General features: G+C 40.3%; 1 protein-coding gene across 2 annotated transcripts in view; it reads right to left on the bottom strand.

Moving 5' to 3' along the window:
• Positions 1-22,386, bottom strand: part of STK32B (serine/threonine kinase 32B) — a 385,550-nt gene that overhangs the window by 124,312 nt on the left and 238,852 nt on the right. For both annotated transcript variants that reach the window (XM_038533402.1, XM_038533403.1), the window contains exon 4: positions 3,987-4,160. In XM_038533402.1, the coding sequence (XP_038389330.1) occupies positions 3,987-4,160 (174 nt within the window). The remainder of the gene's footprint in view (positions 1-3,986; positions 4,161-22,386) is intronic.

Raw genomic sequence — 22,386 nt, 5'->3', positions numbered from 1 at the left:
TACTGTATTGAGCACAGAGCCTGACAAGGGGGCTCGATCTCATAATCCTGAGATCATGACTTGAAACCAGGAGTCAGAGGCTTAACCGACTGCATCTCCCAGGCACCCCTCCAGTGTGGCTACTTTCAAAAAAAGCAACATTCATTTATGTGTATAAAATATAGCATGGGTAGTTCTGGCACATAAGAAGTGGGAGATTTATAAATTCGTCTGTTGAGTTAACACAACACAATGCACAGCATTATCATATATGCCTATGCACAGTGTGTATGACACATAATTTCAAGTCTGAACACACAGACACATTGAACAAGTGATTTATTGAACTATATGGGAGGGAAAGAAGCTGACTCAAACCTCTGCCAAGTCTACCATTTTAGAAATGGTAAGATAATCCCACTTAGCAGGTTTTTAACAATTTCTCTAAGTTGTTGGCTAGCTCCTTGTCTCCAGGGTAGATCTGAAATCTGAGGACAGACAACCTCACGGAGTGACTTAAAAACATTTGCTGAAGTAAAAAAGTGGTTCCAACTGTCACGCTCTTATGTGACAGTTCCAATTTCTGCCTGGCCTATCCCTGGCTCTGCTCTGAGAAGTTGGCATCCATCGCACCCAGGTCCACATGACTCGATGTCTGGGGGAAATTAGGCAGATTGATCATCTCTTGCACACTAGTGCAGAAACGGCTGTGATAATTCATGAGTGACATTCGTATAACAGATTGGGAAAGAACTTGCTCCTTTAAGCACCTACAAAAAAGCCCAGCTGGCCCACAGAGGCTACTCTGGCATGGGATGACCTTCCTCAACAAACATAGCACAGTGCTTGCAAACACAGAGTCTGGAGTGGCTGTGTGCAATGGCTATGAGCAACCAAGTGCATGAACAACGCATCCTCAGCGAACACTCTCTGCATTGCGCTGAACAACCCCATTCACTACTCCATACGACTATCACTGCTACAACTTCCTCTTCCTTCTTCTTGCTATTATTCATTGTGTTATGTTTGTTGTTTGTATTAAAATTATACATGGAAATAATTCAAAGGATCAACACTTCTGCAAGTTTTGTTACAATACAGCAACAATCCCAATCCCTTTCTTCCCATCTCTCCCTCTCCATCCATCCATCTCGTTCAGGTGACAATTTTGGTATGTTTAGTTCCTTCTCTAGCAATGAGAGAGACTACTTTTGCACTTCAGGCTCCATCTGTTGGCCTTCCACCGCGGAAGATGAGGATGTAGCAGTCTCTCCTCCCCGCAACCCCCAAGAGACACACGCATCCTTGCATCCTGCCGTTCCCCAATGGACTATTGTATTCTTGGTTAGATCGACTCTCAGGGCTGCAGTGATTATGATTATGCTCTACAGAGCTGGTTCATGTTGTAAGCTGACGTCCTGTACAACATTTCCATTCCCTGGAGTTAATAATAACTGTTATTTTTTGTTGAGCTTTTTTCTAAACTTCTCATTTATTCAACTTCAGATTATTCACCAGCTAAATAACTTCCTCTCAAGGCATCCAGATGCATCAGGAGTGCCATCTGCCCATGCTTCCCGAAGTCTGTCCCAGTGTCTTCTGATCCACTCAATCAGCACTGGTCAGGGTCTACACTGTGGGCACAGCCGACATCCTTGAACCTCCCTTCCTCACCATCCTGGAGATTCCTTACGCCTCTCTCCTCTGCTAGAGCTCCACTTCATCTTCTGTCTCATTCTCATTCTTGACTTGGTCCTTCATTTTCATGGAGTCCACCTCTTTTTCTGATAGTTACTTGAGACAAGGTGAACATGAGGTACGTTTTTTGGAGACCTTGAACTTGTGAAAACATGCACCCTCATGCTTGATTGACTGGTGTGTCTCCACTGCCTTCTAGCGCTTGATGAACCCTAAACAAACCAATTCCTCTACCTTTATATCCTGCCACTCTTGTTCAGAAGCTTATAGGATCTGAAGTTTGTTTTGATGGGCATCTCTTTCTGGTCCCTGCACTGTGTCCCTTCAATCTGGAAACTCATGTGTTTCTGGTCCCAGAGATATTCTGTATTTATTTATTGATGATTTCTCTTGCTATGGTTTCTCTCTTCTCTCTCTCTCTTCAGATATTGGAGTTACTTGATTTGCTCTCTCATTTTCTTAGGTCTTTTCTCATATTTTCTATTTGTCTTTCTGTTTTACTATATGAGGAATGTCAACTTTGTCTTCTAACACATCTTTTGAGTTTTTCATTTCTACCATCATATTTTTAACTTGTAAGAGCTCTGATGTTTGTCCTCTGAATTTTAAATAAACATGATGTTCCTTATTTTATAATTGCAAAAATCTTTCTGTGAAATACTGATCATAGTTATCTGCATATTTTCTTCTCCTTGCATAGTGTCCGTTCATTCCAAGTTCTTTTTTTTTTTTTCCTCTTTCCATTTGATTGTTTGGACCTCACTGTTTGTGCCAGAAGATTTTTTGGGATATCTGATAACCTTTGGTTGTTGGTAACCTAGGTGGCAGCTAAAGGCAAGTGAGTAGGGCTTGTTGGTTGTGGACTACACGGTAAGGGGTGGTGGGGAAGCTGTGACGTCACAGTATCTTGTCTTGGCTCATCTCCACTGAAGTCACATCCTCACTGAAATCACAGTGTCCTGCCTGGAGGAAGGCATCAATGTACCACTCTCAGAGTCAGCTGGAATGGGGGGAAGCTGTGTATTTTAGCATCTGGTTGGTGTAGTATTTTCAGCACAGTGTCCCAAGTCGGCTTGATGTCCTTCAATGTAGACACTTGCTATTGTACCATCTCTAGGGAGCAAATCTTAGTCTTCTGCTGGGGTAAACTTACTCAGATTATTCAGCCATCGAGTTATTCACAGTGGGCAAGCAGCTCTGGGTTCTCAGGACTTCCTAAAAGGCTTTCAAACCTTACTTTAGTCTCTTTTTAGCCTCTCGTCCTCCTTCCATAGATGCTGATTACTGTCAATTCTTGCACCTTTGGGAGATTCTTCAGCATCCATCAGTGTTCACCCCAGTGACAGTCTGGAATTTACATTCTTGGATGCTATTCATTCACTGCTCTCCCTCTTCTCTCAGATCCCTTCATGTTTCTGTAGTTTCCTCTTTAGTCTTCCCCATCCTTGAAGTTTGTCATTTTTCAAATGTTCTTGTTGTTTTATTGGAGTTTCAGGAGGAACAAACTAGGGGTGTGTGTGTATGTGTGTGTGTGTGTGTGTGTGTGTGTGTGTGTGTGCCTGATCTACCATCTTTACCTAGAGGGTCAAAACTTTCTTTACCATGTCTTCCAAAACTGTTTAAGTTAGAAGGAGGGCAGCTAGACACAGTGCAAGACCCCCAGATGAACAAATCTGGAACCACTCATGCCAGCCTCCTCCTCTAGGAAGAGCAAGAAGACTTTGTTCGTGATACCATCGCCTTCCAAAGCCACTCCCTGGTCTCCTGACTCTGTAGACAAACTCACTTTGCCTGCTTGGCTGGAGTGACAGAGCCGTCCACAGGCAGGGAGAAGCCAAGGCCCCGAGGAAGCCGCAGAAACTGAGCTTATATCCAAAGCCCAGAGTCAGCACTGAAGCTTCCCAAGAGAAAGAATCTTCTACAAGGCACAGCACTGATTTCAAAGTATGGAAAGGAAGAGTAGATCCCCTCATGCTCCCAACTAATGCCATGTGACCTTTCTAACCTGAGACTGGAGGGACAGAACATTCCAGACTTCCAAAGTCACACTGGAAGAGCGAAGCCAAGGCCAACCACCAGCCATATTTCTCCACAGTGGGGTGTTCCCCCTCAGATGCAGTGACAAGGGAGTGGGCTGTCTGTGGAGAATGTAAGAGCAGTAATCTGTTGTTCTGTTTATTAGTTCCATGTGTTGCCACTTCTAAGAAATGTCAGCAAGAGAATGCCCTGCACTGCCCCAGACTGCTCCCACCCCGTGCTGCTGCCCAGTGGGCCACCATCCCCAGGCACCCCTCCAGCAGCCCAGTCACCTGTGGATGATATGGAACCTCTGCAGATACTCCAGGGCCAGCGCCAGCTCACAGATGTACAGCTTTACCGCCCCCTCGGTGAAATGGACGTTCTGCTGCAGGTGGTAGCGTAGATCCCCACCCAGGAGCAAGTCCACCACCATGAACATGTCTTCCTCGTCTTGGAAGGAGTACCTATGGGCACAGAGGGACAGAGAAGGTGAGGGATGGAGATACTCCAACATCCTCAAGATCCATGCTCCCATTTTACAGAAGAGCAATCTGAGACTCAGAGAGAAGCATGGGTGCCCCCAAAGTCACAGGGCTCTATCAACAGGCTCTGGTCAGCCAATGGCATTTTAACCAATACTAGACACTAGCATATGACTTTGTTTTTATTTTTTTAATAAATGATTTTTAAAATTTAAATCCCAGCTGGTTAACATACAGCATAATATTAGTTTCAGGTGTATAATATGGCAGCTCAACACTTCCATACAGCACTGAGTACTCATTCTGACAAGTGCTTTCCTTAACCCATTATCTCTCATGCACTCCCTCCCCCGCCCACCTCCTCTCTGTAACCAGTTTGTTCTCTAGAGTTAAGTCTGTTTCTTGGTTTATCTCTATCTCTACTTTCTGCCCCCTGCATGATTTTCTTTTTGTTTCTTAAATTCCACACATAAAGGAGATCATATGGTATCTGCCTTTCTCTGACTGACTTATGTCACTTAGCCTAATACACTCTAGCTCTATCCATGGTATTGCAAATGGCAAGACTTCATTCTTTTTTATGGCTGAATAATACTTCATTGTGTTTATTCCATTGTCTTTAGTACCTGCTTTAATTGGGTGTTTTCAGGACTTGTAGGAGGTAGTCTCCAAAGCTGCATCCCCCTCCCCAACATGCCTCTGTTGGTGGGATGGAATCCCACCGTGCGCTATTCCTCAACACAGAGCTTGGTTCTGTATGTGACCCTGAATGTAGTGATGCTCTGGCAAATCCACACCCAGATCTCAAGGGAACTGGCAGTTTCTCCTTAAACTGCCTCCCAGGACCCAGCCAGAGCACAAACCCCATGGAGAGGCCATGAGAAGGAAAACAAAGGGGCTCCAGTCAACAGCCCTGGCTGAGCAACCAGGGAAAACCAGCAACAACTGGTAACTGTGGGAGTGAGCCACCTCAGGCACTGGGAGCCTCTGCAGCCCCAGCTGGCATCAGATGGAGCAGGAAAACTGCCCAGTGGAGCCCAGTTAACACACAGAACACAAGATAATAAAATAGCTGTTTTTAAGCCACTGAAATTGAGGGGGCTTTTTGTTTTGTTGTTGTTTTTAGCGATAGAAAACTGACCCAGTACTTAGTTCGTTTTTACAAAATGCATTTAGGCTTCCTAAGGACTGAAGAGCTGATATATGAACCTCAGAAAGGTGTTAAACAATTGTAAAGTAGAATCTCAGCATTGCAAAATGTTCTCACATTCCATACAGAATCGTGGAAGGTTAATAGGGAAGCCTGAACAATCATCATAGAGTGACAGATTGTTATCGTGAAGGCTTAGAGACCTGTGTCTTAGGCCCTTGAATATTAGACCTGGGCCAGCCAGGCCATTCCCCTCATTCGACAGAAGAGGAAACTGAGCCCCAGAATGATGAAGGGACTAAACGAGTCAACAAAAGGAACCCAGACCCTGACTCTCCCCACCATTAGGTGCTGCTGTGATGCACACACTGTGTGCTTCTGTAAGCTGGGTGTGTTTCCTGGACTTGGGTTGCCAATATCTCTTGTAGGATTTTGCATATCATGTTCCAAGTGACACTAGCCCATATTTTCCTACCTACACTGCCCTGACCCAGATTTGGTATCATGGCCATACTGGACTCGTATGATGAAGTGGGGTTTTTTGGTTTATGTGCAAAAAGAGTTTAGGAGAGGCATCACTAGTGTGTGTAGTGTGGTCTCATAAAGCCCTCCATTCCCACACCTCTGATTCACTTTAGGAGTTCCTCCCGGTGCTGTCCGATGATTCCCGCTCCTCCCTTTCAACAAAGAGATAAGCAGATCAGAGACCTGGGCTGACTAGGAGGTGTATACACATCCCCTGGCTGCTGGTGTTGGCTCCTCAGGACCCCTTGGGGGTGCTCCCTGGAATCCATGAAAGAAAAACTTCCTCCTCTGGGTTTGCCAGGCTAGATGTTGTGACTAAGAGGCTGCCTGGAATCCTCTTGCTGAAAGTGGGGAGTAGGACCCATCTGGGTGTGAAGCTGCAGAGGGTCAAGCAGGCTGAGAGCTAAACACACACAGAAAGGGTGTTGGAGGTGCTGGCTCCAGCCTGGGCAGAAGCCCGAACTTCACATTTACATGGGCCAAGACCCCACTTTCTCAGCTACTGGACACCGTGTTTCTGTCATTTGGAACTGAAAGAATCATCTGGTACATCTTTCCACATATTTGCTCCTGGAGAGAAGGGTTTAGATGTTCAAAAAGGAACTACAGGAATCAGCTATAAATGGATGCCCAATTTGTATTCTAATAGTTGAAAGACTATTGAAACATTACATTAATAACCAGTGAGCTCTGCACTCTTGTTCACAGCGAGACTGTTAAAGGGTATCTCATTCAATATTCCGCCAGAACTCTTTGGAGGAGCAATATGAATTTTTAGGAGAGAAACTTGCAGATCGGAATGAATTTAAAGAGGAAATTCAAAATGCAAAGAGAGCAATCATTTAAGTAATAAGTCAGGTTGTTGCTTTCTCTTACTCCAGATCCTTTATTTTTAATTTTTATTTATTTTGCCCTGGGCGATGGACTCTACATCTCCAAGGAGACTCAGGACAGAGAATGACCTTTCATTTATCTCTGCAGTTTTCTGCTATTTCACAGACTTGTTCCATTGTTTCTTTTGCCTCTTCTTGGACTGGAATTCTAAGTATGTTCTCTCATGATAATGCTGCACATTGTCATGGAAATGATGGAGACCACAAATGAGAAATTGACACCCCATCTCATCATCACGCTGACCCATGGAGAAACTTGGGCAATTAGGCTCACTTTCCAACATCAAAGAAGTTCAGGAGTTTTGGAAAGCATTAGTCCTGGCCTGGACATCAAAACAGACCAGCACAAAGGACCCAATGTCTGGTATAAAACTTTATTTTTATTTTTATTTTTACTGATTTCCAATCTTTTCCAAAGAAGCTTTAAAAGTTATTTGCAAAATACATATAACTTAATAAATTTAAAAATAAGTAAGCCAGAAATCAGGTCAAAGAATAAAAAGGGAATTCAAGAAAATGTAAGCAGGTAAAAATACCCTAATTCATGCTCAAAGAACTTGCCTGAAACAGGCCATCACCTTCCCGACAACCAGAGCAAAGTGAGAAACACCATCAGCCTTATGTATGGTTCAGGATCAACATGGGAAAAAAAAAAAATCAGTTGTTTGGGAAAAGCATGATTATTCCTGGTACTGAAGCCAGAAGAAAATTTCTCCCACTAGGTTCTTACAAAGATGGCATTTTGTATTGTGGCAAACAATGATCTACATAAAATAGCTCTACACAGGGTAACACGTTTAACAGGGATTTTTTTTTTTTTTGTATGATATGCTTCAAGATATATGGAAGACTTCAAAGTCCCAACCTATAAAAGCAGTGCTATGTGGGGGCAAGCAAAGTGATCTGGTGTCATGTTCACGGATGAGCTTTCTCAATGAAAAGATAAATTTAGAGAACACCTGGTGAATGCCCTCAGGGACCATGTCACAAATGTGAGCTCATCCACACCCCTACAAATAGAAGGTTTCTACTACACATCGGCCCCATGTCAGAAGCTGGGACTCGGTGGAAGAGGTTGACCTAAATGGTTTGCCTAAGTTTGGGACAATCAGAAAGAGGCTGGAGTTTGATATCATGTGCCATAACAAGTACCCTGGATAATCCACTGCTGCAGACCCATTTCTCACACTGGATGTGGACCTTAGATTCCCAAGGAGCTCAATACTGTTACTCTAAGTTCACTCACAACATCCACTATTCCCATCTCTCTGCTCTTGACTGCCCTTACCTTCTCAGAGTGGAAAGTGCTTTCCAATCAGGGGCAACGCTGCTCCCCTGGGACATTCAGCAAGGTCTGGAGATACTTCTGGTTGTCACAACTAGGAAACGTGCTACTGGCATCGAGTGGGTAGAGACCAAGGATGCTGCTAAGCCTCTTCCAAGGCACAGGACAACCCCCCTGCCAAAAAAGAATGACCTGGCCCCACATGTCCACATTGCCATGTTTGAAAAACCCTGATTTAGACTCATGCTCTTGCTCTTAGAAGCCCTCCCTAACCCTGGAAGACTGAGTTGGGTAACAACAGTCTTTTTGGTCCCTGATACCAAATATGGTATAATAGTTCTGATAAGGTGCCTATGATGCACTCAGCACTGTTCTAAGTGCTTTATGTGTGCTAACTCATTTCAGTCTCCCAACAGCCCTTTGAGGAAGACATTAGTAGGAGTTATCTTGGACAGATCTGGACACTGAGACTCAGCAAGGTTAAAGAATATTTCCCAGGAAATGGCAGTTGACCCAAGAGAACCCATTTCCAGAATCTAGAATTCCTGCCTGAAGCTCTGGCAGCACTTCCCCCGTGGCATGGGGATCCTCTCTCTCCTGGTCTCTTCTCCTCACCAGGCAGCCATCTCTCTTTGCACAGGGCCAGGCTTATTTGGCACTGTCCCCCTGCATTTTCATATTGCTCACAGCATCCCACACTCAGGAATGAATGGGTCATAAACAAAGTACCCACAGCCTGTGAGGCAGGCCAGTCTGTTACTCTGCAGGAGGCTGGGACCAGGGAGAAGGCAGTGAGGAAGGAGATAGGGACAGTGGAAGACTGAATGGAAGCAAGCTCTGTTGGGCTCTGGGTTCTGCATGTTGTTGATGTCATTGCTTACTGGAGCTTCCTTTTTGTCTGGCCTCCACTCCTCACAGAGACAAGGATCTCCCATTGGCCTGAGAGCAACTCTCCCAGCCTCTCTCCATGGCCTCACTCCCATGCAGGGAGCAGAAGTGACCTGTCTGATGAGCTATTTGGAAGGAGTTGCCAATGTACTCAGCTCAGTCCCTTCTGGGTCCCACTGGGCTTCTGGATTGTTCACAGAGGGCTTGTACTCAGTCCACTCCCTGCCAAGGCTAGGGGCCTGGTCAGTGGAGATGAGGCTTGCAGGTGAGCCCATATCCTCAGGGTGATTCCATTTCAAAGCCAAAGTGTTAGCAAGCTCTTTTGGATGCAGAACTAAAGCCAAGTTTTTCAATCAACTGTGTCTGCTACAATGCTGGTATTTTTACTTCCATGGGTCTGAGTCCCGTGGCATCTCTAGAGTGGTCCCAAACTCAGGTGGGATGGAGGGGTGCTCTCCACAGACCTCCCATCATTCCTCAACACTTAACCTATTTAATCATGCAAGTCAAACAATATGTCCCTTATTTTTCCAATGGAGGAAACCAAGGCCAAGAGAGGCTGACTTGTCCCCAGTCCAGGTGAGACCCCTAACTCAGTAACACATTGTGTCCTTTAGAACCAACCTCAGGAGGCTTTCACACTTAAGGCCAGCCATGTTATCCATATGTGAGAAGATACATGAGCACGTATGACCAAGGTACTGTGTCCAGGGGGAAGTCCAAGTCGGCACACCTGCCCCAGCTCTCCCTTACTTCATCTCACCTTGCTTACACCTGGTGCCAGGAAACTGCCAGCCAACCATATATTGTCAGTGGCAGGGGAGGCGTGGGAAGGAAAGGACACCTCAGCCCAGCTCAGCCCCTTCTGCAGGAAATCATAAACCTTTCTTAATCTCCAGCAGCTTGGCACCATTCAGCCATTCAAAACACATGCCTTTCACCCCTTTTCTTCCCTAGGCGAAAGAAGCCAAGCCAGGAGATGCCTTGTGGGTTAGTCTTCTGGAAGCCCCGGCACCTGGAGCAAGCCACGTGTCTCCTGTCTCTGACTTTCACCTCCTGTGTCCTTATTGTGGGGCACCTGCTGGGACAAGGAGCTGAGCATCTCTCAGACCATTTCCTGTGCAATCCAATCTCCAAGGGGGAGCAGACAGAGAGGAGGGCTCGCCCACCACGCTCACTGCCAGTGATTCTCAGAGATTGAACATGCTGCAACAGAACAGCTAAAAATACTCCCTTAGGCTCAGAAATCCAATAATGGGATGCTGGGCCTTCCGTCAGCTCATATTGTACAAATAACAAGGAACTTATCAAACCTGAATTGTGCTTGATACATAGAAGTCTTTAATAACATTTGCAATAATAACCTTTTTAAAAAATCTGAATTGAGCCACAGAAGTGTTCAAGCCATTCACACAGCCTGGCCCTCATTGTTCTCCACATCAGGCTGATTCTGTCCTTGTCACCTTCCCAGAAGTCAGCATTGCTGATTGGCTGCCATCTGCCTCCTGCAAGCCAAGTGTCAGCAAGGGGATACTCTCAAATACCATCCCACTCTCCAGGCCCAGGCAGTTTGGGGGTAGGAGCACTTGTGGGACCATGCAAAGGTGAACTGCAAGCTCAGCTTTTCCGCCACCTACTGCTCTGCAGCAGGGCTTTGCAGACTGTAAAGTGTATCAATCTCTGCAAATGCAGAACATAGTTCCTGTGGCTTAACGATTTTATTTAATTTGTATCCTGCATGCCTCTAAAGGTTTTGCAATGGCTAACTAAGACTGATGGAAAAGACAGAGAGGAAAAGTGTGGAATAATGGAGAAGTTCATGTACCCATTCACCTGGACAAACTGTGAGCGAGGAATGGCAGCTCTGACCTTCCCAGTTCAAGCAAGCAGTGGGCAGAGCAGGGTGGACAACCCAGTGTGCACATGTGGGCACATGAGATAAAGCCAAACCTCCCCTCCTTGGGCTGAATTCCAAAATAAATGTATAACTCGCATTTTTTTTTTAAAGGAGACATTGAGTAGAAGAATGGGAAGTGAATCATGGTCGTTCACACTGTGGAGGGCTCTCTGTATACATCTGTATTCATGAGAAATATTGATCTGTAGTTCTCTTACTGTACTACCCTCATCTGCTTTTGGTGTCCGAGTAATTCACATTCCATAAAATGAACTGGGAAACATTTACTTTTCTTCTGTTTTCTGGAAGAGATTGTATATAAAAAATTTGGTGTTAGGGGCACCTGGGTGGCTCAGTGGTTGAGTGTTTGCTTTCCGCTCAGGGTGTGATCCTGGTGTCCTGGGATCAAGTTCCACATCAGACTACCTGCAGGGAACCTGCTTCTCCCTCTGCCTTTCTCTCTGTGTCTCTCATAAATAAATAAAAAATCTTTTTAAAAATTGGTCCTAATTCCTTAAATATTTGATATAATTCTCCAGGGAAACCATCTGGGCATGGAATTTTGTTTTCAGGAGATTTTAAATTATGAATTCCTTTTTTTAGCAGTTGTAGGATTATTTGGGTTAGTTTTTTTTTTTTGGTCCAGTTTTGGTAGTCTGTGGGGTTTGAGGAATTGGTCTATTTCTTCTAAGTTGTCAAATTTATGAGTATGAAATTGTTCACAGTACTCCCTTATTATTCTTTTAATGGCTGCAGGATCTGGAGTGATAGCCTCTGTTTTATTTCTGATATGCATGACTTGTGTTTTCTTTCAGCTTCTATTTGTCAGTCTTGCCAGAAGCTTATCAGACTTTCTAATTTTTTTTTTGAACAACCAGCTGTTTCATTGATTTTTTTTCTATTGCTCTCCCATTTCCAATATCATTTATTCCACTCTTGATTATTTCTTTCTTTCTGCTTGCTTTGGGTTTATTTTTTTCTTCATTTTTTTAGTTTTTTGAGATCAAAATTAGATTATTAATTTAAGACCTTTCCCCTTTCCTAACGCAAGCATTTAGAACTATCAACACCATCATCACTGCTTTAGCTGAATTACACAAACTTTGATATGTTGTGTTTTCCTTTTCATTCATGTATTTATCTTTATTTGTTTTGAGGATTCTTCTTTGACCCAAGAATTGTTAGAAATTTGTGCTTATTCTCTATGTATTTGGAGATTTTTCTTGTTGTCTTTCTGTTATTTATTTCCACTTTGTTTCTGTTATGCGCAGAGAACATGCTTTGTCATGATTTCATTTTTAAAAATTTGTTGAGGCTTGTTTTGTGACCCAGGAATTGGTATATCTGTATGAATGTTCCATGGGCATTTGGAAAACAAGTACATCCTGCTGTTACTGGGTGAGATGTTCTGTAAATGTCAGTTAGATGTTATTGGTTGACATGTTTCAGTTCTTATATCTTCACTGACTTTCTATCTAAAAGTTCTATCAATGGTGGCTAGTAATAATTGTCAAAGTCCTCAGTGATAATTGTGGATTTTTTTTTGTTTCTCCTTTCAGCTCTTATCAATTTGTGCTTCATGTATTTGGAAGCTGTGATGTTTGACTCATTTATACCTCATTATTATTTGAACCATTTTTAATATGTCATCCTATGCCATATTACCATGCATAAATTGCTTTTTCCTCATTATAAGTAATAGTGCAATGAGGCTCTCAATATATTTCTTCTTGTGCTTACATGAACAAGGTAATTTATTATACAAATATTCACTGAGCAACAACTATATGTCAGATGCTAGTCTAGATGCTTTGGATAATGCACATAAAGAACAGAATCCACGTTCCTGTCTCCATGGGATCACCTAAAGTGAACTGAGGAACTAGTATAGTGGATAGCACATAGGAGACTTTAAGCATACTGATTATGAGAATGAGTGAATAATAAATAAAGCTAGCATTCTTATAGCAAACATAGAGTGATTCACATATACCACATGCTTACTCTTATAATCCTTATATTAACTCCAGAGGTACACACAGTTATACCTATTTCACTAGAGATCAAACAGCCACCAAAAATTTTAGCTTACTGAAAGGCAGGTACTAGACTTATTTTTTTTTTAAAGGAGGAGGGTCATTTTAACTTGTGTCAAGTGGAAGGTCTTCTTAGTAAATGGTTTTATATCAACTGGAACTGGATATCCATATGGGAAAAAGTGAATTCTGACAAACATCACATATCATACATAAATACCAATTTCAAATGGATTATAGATCTAAATGTGCGATGTAAAAACACTGAAACTTCTAGAAAAAAGTAGATCTTCATGACTTCAGGGTAGACAAAGATTTCTAAACAGGATATTAAAAGCATTATTCATAAGAGTGCATTGGTAAATTGGACTTGATTAAAATTGAGAACTTCAGTTCTCAAAAAATGCACAGAGAATAAAAATGGAATAAGATTTTCACAATTTGAGGATACATTTAAAACACATATACAATTCTTTGTAATATTTTTGCAGTTTCTGTAACTTTGAAACTAAATCAAAACAAAAATTGCCAACACACACATATGGAACTATTTTCATTTAAAATATTATTAATTTCATGGTAACCCAAAGAAAATAACTAAAAAATATAGGAAAAGAAATGACAGGAAAAATTTTAAAATATACTAGAAAATATTTGTATTACATAGACAACAGCAGGAATGGAGGAATGAAAGGGAAAAATCATAGGATATAAAGAAAAAATAGCAAAATGGCACATATAAATACTACCTTATCAGTAATTAAATTAATGTAAATAGACTAAACAATGCAGTTAAAAGGGCAGAGATTGGTGTGCTGGATTTTAAAAAATGATCCAACTGTATGCTGTTTACAAGAGGCACACTTTATTTTTTTATTATTATTATTTAAAGATTTTATTCATTCATGAGAGACAGAGAGAGAGAGAGAGGCAGAGACACAGGCAGAGGGAGAAGCAGGCTCCACGTGGGAAGCCAGATGCAGACTCGATCCCCTGTCTCCAGGATCACGCCCCGGGCCAAAGGCAGACGCCCAACCGCTGAGCCACCCAGGCATCCCAGCATTACTTATTATAACCGAGGGAAAAAATTAGCTGTAAGATAAATTCCAGTACATCAACACTATGAATTTGTGTTTTACTTTTTTTTTTTCACTTTTTAGAAGAGGCAGATCTATAGTTACTAACATGAGAAGATGTTGATGACCTGCTAAATGAAAACAGCAAATGGTAGAACTTCTCTTGAAAAACATGCACTTAAAAAAAATACTTACAAGGGAGTGGGGCCCCTGAAGGAGGCACACTTTAAATTCAAAGAAATAATTAAGCTTCAAGTAAAATGATGGGAAAATATTTAACATCCAAATAGTAACTAAAAGAGAGCTATAGTGACTATACTATATCAGACAAAATAGACTTTAAGATAAAAATTGTTACTAGAAACAAACATATATATATATATATTTACAATGATGAAGTATCTATGTACCTAAAAGCAGTCTGAAAACATATAAAGCAAAAACTGACAGAACTGAAGAAAGAAATTGGCAAACGAACAGTCATAGTTGAAGACTACAGCACCCCAGTTTCAACAGTGGATAAGAAAGTAGGAAAAAGACGAAGAAATAGAAGACTTTAACTGCATTTGATCCCAAAGGACAAAGGCAAAAGCCCACACTACCATCAACAGAACACCCAACCAATAATAATAGCCAAATACACATCCTTCTGAGTACACATGAAACATCCTTCAGGACAGACCATGTGTTAGACCATAAAACAGGTCTCAGTAAACTTAAAATGACTGAAATCATATGAAGTATGTTCCAGGATGACAATGAAATGAAATCAGGTATCAACAAGAGAAGAAAATTTTGGAAAGTCACAAATTCGTGGAAATTAAACAACACAATCCTAAATAGCCAGTGGTCAATGAAGAAATGGTGAAAATTATTTTTAAACAGAAAATATTTTGAGATGAATGGAAACAAAACTGCTAAATAAAAAGTGGAATGCAGCTCAAGCACTGTTTATTTTTTTTAATAATAAATTTATTTTTGATTGGAGTTCAATTTGCCAACATACAGAACAACACCCGCACTGTTTAGTTATAAACATTTATGAATGGACAAAGAAGATGTGATATATATATATATATATACACACACATATATATACACACACAAGGGAATATTACTCAGCCATTAGAAATGACGAATACCCACCATTTGCTTTGACGTGGATGGAACTGGAGGGTATTATGCTGAGTGAAGTAAGTCAATCGGAGAAGGACAATCATTATATGGCAAATTTAATTTTTTGACACTAAAAGTCCCCAAAGTGGTTGCCTTTGAGGAAGGGGACAATAACTATAAGGGCAAAGACGACCTTGGAGGACTGGTGTTCTAAGTGCAGAATTAAGGTGCATTCACATGTGAGCATCCATGTAGACATAATTTGTGTACTTCTTCCCAGATCTTATACCTCAATAAAATTTACATTAAATTCTCTGCTTTCCCACATCTTACAAATCACTTGATGTCATTTAAGTGCTGCAGTTGCGACGCAATCTTTTGGTTGTGAAATGGTTCTCAGTATAATTTTAATTAGCATTTCATAGTTAAGAGTGTATTCATTTGTAGGGCTACCAGAACAAAATGCTGCATGCTGGTGGCATAACCAATGGAAATGTATTCTTTGACAATTTGGAAGGCTAGATGTCTGAGATCAAGGTGCGGGCAGAACTAGGTTCCTCTGGAGCCTCTCTCCTTCGCATGTAGATGGCCACCTTCTTTCTATGTCCTTGTGTGTCCACCCCTTTATACATGTTTGTTCCCAGATTTCCTCATCTTACCAGGATACCACCCCAAACTAATAACCTAATTGAACCTTAATTACTTCTTCAAAGGCCCTATCTCCATATATAGTCACATCCTGAGATAATGGGATTAAGACTTTAACACATTAATTTTGAATGGACACAATTCAGCCTATAACAATGAGTGAAGCTGATATCTATCCAGAGTCATTTGCCACTTGGGTCTTGTCCTCTGTGCACTGTCTTGTCTTTATTTGTTGTCCATTTATTTACAGGGCTTTTTGACCTTTCCTTTGCTATTTGCAAAAGCTATTTATATATTGGAGACTAACCTTGTGACATGTATATACGCTGAGAGTTCCTTCTTCCATCCAGGACTCTGACTCTTCATTTTGTCTCCTGTGGGGTTCCTTTTATCCTTATCGACTTAACTTGTTGATTGTGTCTTACTTACTATCCCTTTGATCCATCCACCAATGAGAGAGGTGAGTTAAAAAACTCACCAAATACTTGATTTGTTATTTTTCCTTGTAACTCTAGAAATTTTTGCTTCATATATTTTTTACTTTTTTTTTTATTTTTTTTATTTTTTACTTTTATATCAGGAGCACACAAGTTCAGAAACATAACTTTTCTTAGATTTTATAGTTATATTCTCACTATCCTGAAGAAATGCTTTTAAAAAATTGATTGATTGATTGATTGCTGGGACATCAATTTTGTCCTATATTCTTTTCTTGGTCTGTCTTTTTACATGTTATTATGTTCAAATTTTTACTATCTTCATTTTTTTCCTGTGGCTCTTATAAGTAGACTACACATAGAACTTTAAAATATCCAAACAGAGAGTATGGGAATCCTTTAGCAAATTGAACATGCTTATACCTATAGTGGAAATGGATATGTTAATTATTGTGATCTTTTCATATAATACTCCCATCTACCATGCTTTTTTCTTACTTTTCTTCCTCTTAATATCTGCGTTGAACTTTATTGATTGAATTTCTTTATTTCCCCTTTTGGCTATATAGCCTATTTCTAAACTTTAAGTGCTTACATTTAAATTCAACATCCTGCAATACAAAACTGAACATGTTTGTTATACTCTATTTTTTAATATTATTTATATTATTTATTTATTAGAGACAGAGAGAGAAACAGGCAGAGGGAGAAGCAGGCTCCATGCAGGGAGCCCAACGTGGGACTTCATCCCGGGTCTCCAGGATCATGCCCTGGGCGGAAGGTGGCGCTAAACCGCTAAGCCACCGGGGCTGCCCTATGCTCTATTTAAAAACAAAATAAAACAAAACAAAACAAAACAAAACAGGTAGAGCTACTGGCTTTCAAAGCCCCATGTTTATTATAAGGATTTGGATTTGGAAAGAAGGAATTCAGTGAGATAAAAGTTTGTCTGGAGAAACCTATGCCAGTTCCAAAGTCTGGCACTGGTATTCAGTGGGAACTAGTCCAAATGCTTGGCAATTAAGCAAGTATTTATAGAGTGTCCTCTATAGGAGTCAATTAACAAGGAAATTGGAAAACCCCACAGGCTCCTGTTCTCACTGTGAGGCAGTTTGGTGCTGCAGAAAAACACAAGAGCTGGGTTTCTGGACAGAGCAGAATTGGAAACCACATCTTGCTATTTGCCAACTGTGCTTCTCTGGGCAAGTACGTCAAGTCTTTGAGCTCTATTTCCCTTCTTTGTAGTATGATTATTGTTAAAAATATTAATAAATCACAGTGTGGTTATGAGAAACCTATGAGAGACAGTTTGAAAAATATATGAAATTACTATTCCATTAAAATAATAAATGAAAGATAAAAGAATGTTTTAAGTCCTTTGGTCTTCTCAGCATAGAAGCATGATGTATAACAATATTTTCACTGAGTTCCCCCAAGATTTGACATAGAAGACTCTGGAACATCAAATCCTCTGTCTTTAAGCTGAAGCCCCAGGGAAGTGCTCAAAATGGAACCCTTGTAGACAAGACAGCATATTAAGAGAGGGTCCCTAGCTGAACTCCCCAAAGTAGGACATGAATTTTAACAAGTGTGTTCAATTTTTTAAAGGCATCAAAACTTGATAAAAATTAAAAATATCTTTTAAAATGTAGGCTGACTGTGTTCTCACTTTGTTCTTAGATGAAAAGAGACGCTTTTGGACCACTACAACAGATGACAGACTGTGGTGTGTTGGAGCACCCAGAAGAGGTACATGGCCACGAAACAGGTCCCGTTTAAAATGCTGGAAATCCTTTGTATAGCCTTTCTTGACTTCCTGAATGTGAGCCCTGACTTCTCATCCTCACTCCACCAATGGCCTGGGCCCCAGCTATCTTCAAAGTGAACTGCTCACATGGTGGTGCTTCCTTCTCACAGGAAAGGGCTTCAACTTAGCCCTTGAGCCCCATCCATTCCTCCATCCACTCTTCCAGTGTCTTTAAAGCACCCTCTGTGCATTACTGCTGCAGAAATGGATGGAGGGACGATGACTGCAGTCACTGAAACAATATCAGAGCTAAGATTTGAAGAGTGAACATGAGTTAGCAAACAAAGGATTCATGGGGGTTCAGGAGGTAGGAAAAGGATAAAACAATTCTCGAAGAGAGTGCACCTCCTTTGAGAAGGCATCTTCACATTCTCCTCCACAGGCTGCGTTAGACACTGCTCAGACACCAAGTAAGAAGTATTTGCAGTAAGAAGATATTTACATCAAAATTGATTAGTGGTAGTTTTCTTTCTTTCTTTCTTTCTTTCTTTCTTTCTTTCTTTCTTTCTTTCTTTCTTTCTTTCTTTCTTTCTTTCTTCTTTCTTTCCTTTTCTTTTCTTTCTTTCTTTCTTTCTCTTAGATTTAGTTAATTAACATATAGTATATTATTAGTTTCAGAGTAGAGTTTAGTGATGCATCAGTTGCATAGAACACCCAGGGCTCATTACATCAAATGTCCTCCTTAAATAAAATGAAAACAACAGACTCTTGAAATCATAACTAGAAAGCCTACCATAAAATATGATCTGACAAATTGGAACAGAATCAATTACTCTATCTCTTTGTGATAATTGGAAGAACATGAAGGCTAGGTAGGAAGTGACTAAGCTGAGCCTATATTACCACTTAATATCACCTAAACTATTTATTTCTTTTATCTGAATATTGTCCCTCCTCACCCACTGAAAATTAGTTCCATGAGGGCAAGGGCCTTTTACAAAATTCGATTGACCAAATATTTGTGTATATACTTTTCGACTCTTGATCCTGTTCCATTGATCTGTTTGTCAATCTTGATGTCAACACTGTCTTGATTATTATATGTTTATAATAAGTCTCGAAATCAAGTAGTATTAGTTCTGTAACTATGTTAAGTTTTAAAGTTATTTTCACTATCCTAAGTGCTTTCTTTGCATTTCCACATGTATTTTAGAAACAACTTGTCTATTCCTACATAAGGGTTTGCTGGAATTTTTACTGAGATTGTGTGTTATCTATGCATCAATTTGGAAACAACTGACACCTTAGTAATACTGAATCTTAAGTTCCATGAACAAGGTACATCTCTGCACTTATTTAAGTCTTCTCTCTTTTCTCTTAGCAGTGTTTTGTGCTATTTGGTATTGCAGGCCTTTTACATGTTTGTTTGTTTGTTTATTTATTTATTTATTTATTTATTTATTTACATGTTTATTTAGAATCATACCTAAGTACTCCATATTTTTGACATTATCATACAATTTTTAAATTCAATTTTTGATTTTTTACTGCTAGCATATAGAAATATAGTCACTAATATATTGATCTTGTCTGAAACCTTGTTATGATCAATTGTTCTAGATTTTTTTGTAGATTCTAACAGATTTTCTATGTAAAAAATATAATCACATCATCTGCTAATAGAGACTTTTATTCGTCCTTTTCAAACTCAATGCTTTCACATGTTTTTCTTGCCTTATTGCGCTGCTAAAATCTCTAGTAAAATGCTTAATAGAAGAAGTGACAGTGGATTTTTTTTGTCTTGTCCCAGTTTTTAAAGGGAAACATTCAATTATTCTCCATGAAATATGATACCTGTAGGTTTTCTGTAGATGACCTTTATTGGGTTGGTGAAACCCAATTTGTCTATATATATATATATATATATATATATAGTCTCTTTTTTCTGTTTTCTCTTCTTATAATGTCTTTGTCTGGTTTTCATATCATGTAATGTTGGACTCAGAATGAACTGGGGAGTAGTCTTCTACTGCTATGTCTTGAAGTTCACTGATCTTTTTTTCCTGCAAGGACTAATTGCCATTTGTTCTGCCCAGTGTATTTTCCACATAAATATTGAAGTTTTGATCTTTAAAAGCTTGAATTAGGTTTTTAAAAAATATCTTCCATTTTTATACTTTTTGGGCATATTGAATACAATTATAATAACTTTTAATGCCCTTCTATTCTTTATGTAATTTTTCCTATCTTTGATTGTTTCAGGTAAGAGTAAATCTGATCTCTGTTACTCCACTTTGGCCACGAGCCCTTAGTCTAATATCTGATAAAACAGATTTTCCCAAAGAAATGTTTATGGGATTAATATGTGTAGAATGCTCTAGGTGCCAGGAAGGTGGAAGGTATAGCGAACAGGACAGAAAGAGTCCTGTACTCATGGAACTTATAGCCTGGTTGGTCATGACAGCCAATCAAAATGAAAAAAAAAAAGTATGTGAATGAGACAACTTCAGATAATATTAGGCAAATGAGAGTGATATATTAGGGACTGGAAAGGAGTGGGGAAAACCATCTCATAGATATTGGTCAGGGATACATCCCTGAGGTAGAGGGACTTGAGCTAAGTGTTGAGGAGGAGGTGACCATACAGAGGTGCCGGGAAGAGAAATCCAGGCAGACAGTCTGTAAGTACAAAAGTGCTGGGTGGGGAATGAGCCTAGCATGTTGCCGTACAGAATGAGGGTCAGAAGGGCTGGCATGTAGTGAGAGACATGGGGCAGGCAGGGGCCACATCAGCTGCAGTCTTACACATCAGGAAGAGAAGTGTGGAGTGGAGTGCTCCAGGACACAAAGAGATATCAAAGTGAAGCTTTCTTTATATTCCTCTCTAGTGAACAGAAAACAACAGAGAAATTGGCTCACTCTTCCTTGTGGCCGCAGAGCATTTTCAGCCCACAGACTGCTGGCAGTCAGGATAGATTGGCTCCTAAAGCAACTGCTGTCCTGCACCTTGTCTAAGGCATCCTCTCAATGTATACTCCAAGCATTGCTGGCAAGCTGTTCCCATAGAGGTCATTCACCACTCTCTTATTCTTCCCAGAAGGGAAGTAGCAGAGATGCAAGCTGTTTGGTAGCTGCCACATTTCCTTCCAAAGATGATGGAGTTTAGGGTGGATGAAGTATTCAAGCGTTCTCTTTTCATTAGGAAAAGTGGTACAAACGGTGTCTCTTCAGAGTGGGTTGCTGTTTACAATAACAAGCAGAACCACTTTCCAGTTTCCTTCCCCCACACTCTGGTGTAATTTGTTCTTTCTCTCCACTTTGGCTATGAAAATGGATGAGACATCAAGAGAACTACACAACCAGAATATATGAATAAACTTGATTTTAATCCCAGTTGTGTGACTAGTAAGTCCCAGTTGTGTGCTCTGTGACCGTGAGCAAGTCATTTAATCTGAGAATTTCCTTCCTTTCCTGAGATATGAAGATGCTCACATCTTCCCACACTCTCTCTAGGGAGGTGTTATTAACAATGTTAAAGGTACAGGAGTCCTTTCCTGCTCAGACAGAAGGCTTAGGCACACACAATTTTCCATGTAAAATAATGTGCTGCTAAGCTAAGAAAACTAGGGACTACAGGGTGGGGATAGGGATGGGATCAAAGTCACAGTCTGCAATAAAAATTTTTTTTCTTTCATTCAATTCTTAAAAGATAAAGACTGACTTGAATTTAAGAGAGTATCAAAGGCACTGACTGCATCCCTGACTCACGCATAACAGATACTGAGCACTTCTTTCCCATTTACCATCCACTGCTCCCTAGGAATCTTTGAGATTTTCCTTACTCCATTTTAACAAAACGATTAAAAATGTGGTTTGCTCTTTTGCAAACAATATATAATTTATCTGTGTAAATTCCTCCACCCAAGCGTTTGATGTCTTCCTTGTTTCATGATTCAGGAACCCATTCCCTAATGTTCTATCTCAGCCCCCAGGAGTTTGGGTGCTTGAGATAGGGAGTCCTATAGCTGGGCTTTATTTAATCTGCTCTGCAGTGGGCAAAATTATATTTAAAAATATATGAGACTCTGGAAAACAGTGTGGAGATTCCTCAGAAAGAGGAATAAAGCTATCCTATGACCCAGAAATTGCTCTACTAGGAATTTACCCAAAAGATACAAACATAGTAAATCCAAAAGGGCACCTGCACCCCACGGTTTATAGCAGCAATGTCCACAATAACCAAACTATGGAAAGAGCTGAGATGTCCATCAACAGATGAATGGGTAAATAAGTTGTGGTGTGTATTTGTATGTATATACATATTATATACACATATTATACATACATATAATATAACATGTATATATGTACATATACATATATGTAATATATGTGTATATGTATGTATATTACTACAGGCATCAGAAAGAATAAAATCTTGCCATTCACAATGACATGGCTGGAACTAGAGGGTATTATCCTAAGAGAAATAAGTCAGTCAGAGAAAGGC

Source organism: Canis lupus, chromosome 3, assembly GCF_011100685.1.
Source record: "Canis lupus familiaris isolate Mischka breed German Shepherd chromosome 3, alternate assembly UU_Cfam_GSD_1.0, whole genome shotgun sequence".
In the NCBI taxonomy this organism is placed as follows: domain Eukaryota; kingdom Metazoa; phylum Chordata; class Mammalia; order Carnivora; family Canidae; genus Canis; species Canis lupus.
This window is presented reverse-complemented; position numbering and strand designations above follow the sequence as displayed.